Below are 6,274 nucleotides of genomic sequence, written 5' to 3' on the forward strand. Positions count from 1 at the left end.
GAAAGTTGTAAATGCTCTGAAAGTTGTATATGATCTGAAAAAAGAAAAATCTGTCACTTTCTTTCTCTTCCGAACCTTATCTTTTTTTTGCCAGTCTTCCCAACGGCTACTGCAACGTCCTCCTGGAGTATCTTAGATAACAAAAATTATTATTGTCCAGATATAGTGAGGATCTTTTTCATAAAATTATAAATCGAATATATACGTTGACTTTTCGTTGCATCTGGCGTTGCCAATACTATGAACAGTCAGCCAATATCAAAGATCTTGAACATTATTGCAACCATGTTGAAATCCTCTTTGAGACTCCAGCGTAGGTTGGTGCTAAAGGTCTTTGTAGTACTATTTCTATGTTGCACCATTAGCATTTTTTACCACTCAGCAACGAATACGTCAGGAGTTACCAGATACAAGAAAAATCTTGAAAAATCGATGAAGTTGAAGTTCAACTACTTGTACAACAATTTTCTTTCATCGCACCTCAATCTCGACTCCAATAAACTATTCCGTACGAAGTTCGAATTTATCAAGAAGGAAAAATTAGAAAATGACTGGAACAATGAATTATGGTACATTAACGAAGATGTTCTACAAAATTTGCCTGTCGAAGTTTCTATACCACCATTCTATTATAAGAATAAAGTTGCAAAACCGCCCATATTACCGTTTGATCCAAGGTTCACTCTAGCCGTGTACTACAAGTATCTCGAAAAGCAACACACTAGTAACCCTGGTTCGCCAGTGGAAGTTCCTTTTCACTGGGCCGATTGGGTAGACTTATCGAAATTGCATAAGTACGTATTGAACACGGAAGAGGACGACTTTTGCAAGCGATTATTCGACCTTTCGGAACATGAAGAACTCATCAAGGATTCCAAGATGAAACCCGTTGACCAATACTGTTTGCTAAGTGACAAGACACCATTGGGATTCGAAATAACAGATTTCTCTGGTCCACAGAGCCCATCTAATAGAGAACTCTTGGGAAAGGCTTACCTCTATAGCAAGGCTCCCTCACCGGTAAAGATTATCTTTTTGGGAAGCGACGACGAGAAGGGATCTATACAAGCAGATGTTCAATCCTACAGTGTAAATGACTACAGGAATGGTTTACTCCACAATTCTATGATCAAAGACTTGTTAGATGCGAAAGCAATCGACGCAAATGTGCCATTAAACGTTGTCAAGACATTCGAAGACTTGTTCACGAAGACCACATCTACTGTTGAAAACGCACAATTAAAAGGACAGTCAATAGAAATACCACCTGAATCATTCTATGTCAGTGGAATGAATGTTATATCAGAACTTGAACAAAAGCCAAGCTTGTCAGAGACAGAAAAGAACTACTTGGATTCCATGAGATTCTCGACATCGACAAATGATCCACCAAAGTTTTTCAATGAAGCAATATTATTAGCCAAAACTCCTCAAAAATGGCTAGGAGAACACTACGATTGGAGATTCTTCAATGGTTTGACTGTTGGAAACGAAGAACAACTCTTGTCATTACATAGACTTGTGAAGAATTACTTAAACTTTGCTCGTCAGAACGGTATAATTACTTGGATTGCCCATGGATCTTTGTTGTCGTGGTATTGGAATGGTATAGCTTTTCCTTGGGATACCGATATCGATGTTCAAGTTCCAATTCTGGAATTGCACAAATTGGGCCGTCATTTCAACCAAACGATTATTGTGGAAAATGCCGGAGACCGCAACTACAATTTTGACGGATTGGGTCGCTACTTCGTTGATGTCGGGTCCTCCATCACACATCGTACCAAGGGTAACGGCAACAATAATATCGATGCAAGATTTATTGATATAGATACCGGTCTTTACATTGATATTACTGGCTTATCGATTTCTGAAACACCAGCACCTTCCAGATACGACAATTTCATTAACATGGATCCTGTGAAGAAGGCCGTAGTAGATGAGCATATTGTCAATGGCCAACTTAACCACGTCGTAAAGAACCAACAATTGAGAGCTTACAACTGCCGTAACAACCATTTCAGCACATACGAAGAGTTGTCGCCATTGATGTTAACCCTCGTGGAAAATCAATTGAGTTACATCCCCAAGAACTTTGCTCTTAACTTGAACTATGAATATGATGTCAAGGGACTCACAGAGAAGAACTACAGAGACTACATTTACTTGAATAACTTCAGGCTTTGGGCTAAGACACAGAACATTTTAGACTACCAGTCGTCTCCCGCAAGATGGGTCAAACAGTACAATTCCAAATTGAATAACCCAAAGAGTAAGAATGGAGAAGAGACACAAAAGAAGAAGTTTTCTTCGAAGAGGGTAGTAGGAGTGGCTGAGAAGCTCGCCATTGGGCAATTGACGGTCAGCGATCATTTGAACTTACTCCAAAAAAACGATGTGTTCAAGGAAGTATACAAGACGCTTCAATTTACGAAGTTCCACGAAATGGAGATGGAGAAATTGCTCCGTTCGGATATGAATGGTGTGACTAAATTGTTGGACCAATACAAAGCCCAGGCAAATGTAGGTGGTGGATTGAGGCCAGATATATTCATGAACAAACTTCAACACGAAACTGATAAACAAAACTTCGTAAAGGAAGCCAACAAAATCGCAAAGCTTTCGGAAGTTTACCAGAAGCTAAAGAAAGCATCGAAAGAGAAAACAGAATCCAATTAATTGTAAACGATACACTTTGAATCCGAGGAAGTGAAATCGACTTACAAAACTAATTCCAGCAGTATGCGGGCACCACTTATAGAGCTGGAGCTCGATCACATAGTGCCTTATTTAATAGAGCAGTTTGCAACTGCATTGTTTTACTTCTAGTATTTAGGTTTTATCTTGTGAGGTTTCCACCATTTCACAAGATCAATAGTAATGATGATACGATTTGATAATTGAGTTTATAGTTTACTTTTGGGACGTGTTTATGCGCCCTAATTGACAACCTGACGCGAAAGTCGTCGGGAATTTAGTTGGTATGGTTAAGGTTATTCCGAGGAAGTTTACGCGGGGAAGTTTCCAGTAGAGTTCTTATAGCCTTAAAGGTGTCCCTTGTATACAATTGAACAATACGCGTTGTGGATAGTCTTACATTGTCGTACGTTAGTTTGCAACCTGGATTGTTTCCTAAATCAATAGACGCCTCGACAGACATGATTAATGTCATTTCCAACTTCAGGCGTACCAACAGCAGAGCCCTAAAAAGAGGCTATACCTGTCACGAGTTCGGGCGTATAAGGACGACTTCCCTAGCATTTTGTTCTCTTGCATGTGGGGGTACAAGGGTTCTTAATTTCTGCCACCTTTCCATCAATCCATAGTGATACAGTCCTGAAAAAATGTATAGATCTTTTGCTCAGCTGTCATATAGGTGTGTATTGTACTTAAGTGGGCCAAAATGGGCATTATCAAAAAGTTGTCAGGACGTGAAAAATCGTCAGAAAACCTTCATTGCTTTAGCTTTGCCTTCTTCCATTCCATGTTCTAAAAATACACCGGCAGCAGCACGATTACTCACCTTGGACTGTGTAGCGATTACTCTGCCATCATATGGCATAACGCAAACCTTGTAGCTAGCGATATTCCTGCAGCGGGTTCTCTCTTAGTCTTCTGTAATCTTAGCCTGCACACAATTCTAGGGGGTTCTCTTAGATAGGGGCAAGGCGGCTTGGGCCCCAACCTTCCTCTTATGCGTGTCTTGCAATATGAACAACCACCTGCATGTAAACGAAGCTTATTCTACATACACAATGCCACACACATACCTTAAATTAATCGACTGATCCTGCGAGCCTGCATAGAATCTGTGCCGAACAGGAAAAAACACTGGCGTCTGCGCAGTTACATCAAGATTATTTTTTATTGCATTACTATTTTAATTTTTTTTATGCCCTTGATTATGGATATTCTATAATGGATACTGAATTGCTACCAATAGACAAGGCTAAAAAAAGAAAATTGCCCGAACATCTTTGCACTGCTGGATTCATGAAGCCATCAGGGGATATAAATAAAAACTAATTCCCTGAACTTTTGAAATTTTGTCAATTCTTGTTTTCATATTTATAACAGTAACTAGTTCCCATCCAACTTATACTAATCTTTCAAAAATGCAATTCAAGACTGTTATCGTTGCTTTGACCGCCGCTACCGTCGTTTCTGCTGCGAACGATTCCAACGCTTCTAACACTACCAATGCCGCTGCCCCTGTTGCCGGAAACTCCAACCTTGTTGGTGTTGCCGCTGCTGCTGCTGTCGGCCTTGCCTTGTTGTTCTAGGTTAAGCGAAACAATTTAAAAGTAGAGTTGCTGAAACAATTGGAAATGGCAAGAATTACGGAATTTTCACTTCTGGAGTGATTGCTTTCCAATTATAAAGCTGTTTTTTGAGTTTTTTAATATATGCCTGGCACTCGTGGTGCTAGCCTGGTGCTTTCCATAACTTTACTGGTGTCTTTTTAATAATAATACGGTGTGCTTTATACTATACATTCTACTAAGTACTTCTTTAATAGTTTGTTCTTGAAATGTTGATCTATAGCAATGCCAATCTAGTTCAATTTTTATATGTTTTATTAATTTGGATATATGTGTGCTTTGGTAGAAATAAATGGATTATTTCATCAAGTTGTAGGGCAAGAACAGCGTGGAGAGATGCCTATTTACACACTACGATATTTTGTCAAGGGTTTAATAGTTTAATATTATTCACTAGGGCATTTCAAAGGCTTTCCACGGCAGTAGAGAAGTAACCGGGATGTGATTTACTCGGTGGGTTTGCGGCATACCTGGAATCGGACCATGTCTTAAATGTATAGAGTTCTAGCAAATTCCATAATTATAAGTATAGTGAAGAAATATTGAGTAGAACGAAACTATTTTTTGTGAACTGAAAAACTTCTACATTGTGAAGGTTTGGGAACACAAGGTAAGAACGTAGTTTAACTGCTTCCATGTGGGCTGTGTTCCCGTCAAAAAGAAACGATCATTCCATATTACCTTTTGGAAGTCGTTATCACCTGTATGTGGATAGGGTACAATCTTATACTATTGTGCCAGACCAGACGAACATGGTTGAAAATAGCAATAGCAGCGTGCCCTGGTGAAACTTGTTCCAAGGCTGTAAACCCATAGACATTTTCACTTCATACTTGATAAAAATAGAACTTCTTAAGTTGGAAAGTGTAGCAATAGGTACTCGAATTGTGTATCTATACAGCTCATCTTATTCTTTACTAGGTGCATAATAGAGCGGCACATGTAACAGACATGTGCCATAGATTCTGGCTTCATAAGCCCCTTGAACAAATTAACATTACTTTCCTAAAATTTCTGACCCTTGTATACCGCAAGTTGGATTTTTATGGAAACTCTACCACTTTTCAAATGAAATGACAATTTGGGAAGGATTTGCAACTTTTAGCGGAAGCTGTTGAATAAAGCTTATCGCTTGCATCGAGTCAGATGTCAGTGCTTCACAATCTAAAGGTAGATAAGCCGTTAGGCCCACTGGTTACTAATAGGGATCAGCCTAGTGGAACATCTCATCTTTCTTTCTACTTTAACCAGAATGTTGTTTGACTCTCATGCGATTGGATGTAGCCCCAATGACAATTTTCTAGCCAATTCTGATAACAATGAGAGGGAAAGTTGCATATGCAACCACTTATCTGCAACCTTGCTTGGGACTGTACTTGAGCAATGCCCGTATTAAGAGAGATAGATTTCCATGAAGAACGTCATGTAGATTTCACATGTTTGTATGGTCCTTTGTTAATCTTGTTACATTTCTACTAACTTCAATAGTGCCAAAGTCCATTTGGCAAGAAATGCTGAATATTTGAAATGAACACAAAGAATACGGTTCAATTAATTACTTAAGTCTCTACCAACACTTCAACTCTATTGCGAACATTTGATGGTAGTTGTTGGCATGTAGTTCTAATAGTACATAAGCGTGGTTAATCTATTGCCTAGTTTCTGGCTGTATGGGTTCAAAGCGAACCAGTTTTTTTCTATGTCACCGATCACCTCTCGCATATCGAACCGCAGATACTGAAACGTTTGCGATGTGGGACAAACTTAGTTTTCGAGTGTCAAGACACGACAATGTCCTGGTATCCAGAATATGTAGCCAAGTTATTCTTGCTTGAATAAAAGGATCTAGCAATCAATCTCCAGTTTGGATCCTGCATCACTTGACTAGCTTTCCTCTTTAGTTCAGGTTGCGAAGTATAGTTATATTTATAAGATACTCTTCCACAAATACG

At 39.1% G+C, this 6,274-nt stretch overlaps 1 protein-coding gene across 1 annotated transcript; it reads left to right on the forward strand. All coding sequences in view use genetic code 12, as the record gives it.

Moving 5' to 3' along the window:
- Positions 1-285: 285 nt before the first annotated feature.
- Positions 286-2,679, forward strand: MNN4.3 (regulator of cell wall mannosyl phosphorylation; the record flags this gene model as incomplete). Its single annotated transcript, XM_001383416.1, is given in 2 exon segments — positions 286-733; positions 749-2,679. The coding sequence occupies 2 exon segments, from the start codon at positions 286-288 to the stop codon at positions 2,677-2,679; spliced, it is 2,379 nt and encodes a 792-aa protein (XP_001383453.2).
- Positions 2,680-6,274: the final 3,595 nt, after the last annotated feature.

Source organism: Scheffersomyces stipitis, chromosome 3 (assembly GCF_000209165.1).
Source record: "Scheffersomyces stipitis CBS 6054 chromosome 3, complete sequence".
Lineage (NCBI taxonomy): Eukaryota > Fungi > Ascomycota > Pichiomycetes > Serinales > Debaryomycetaceae > Scheffersomyces > Scheffersomyces stipitis.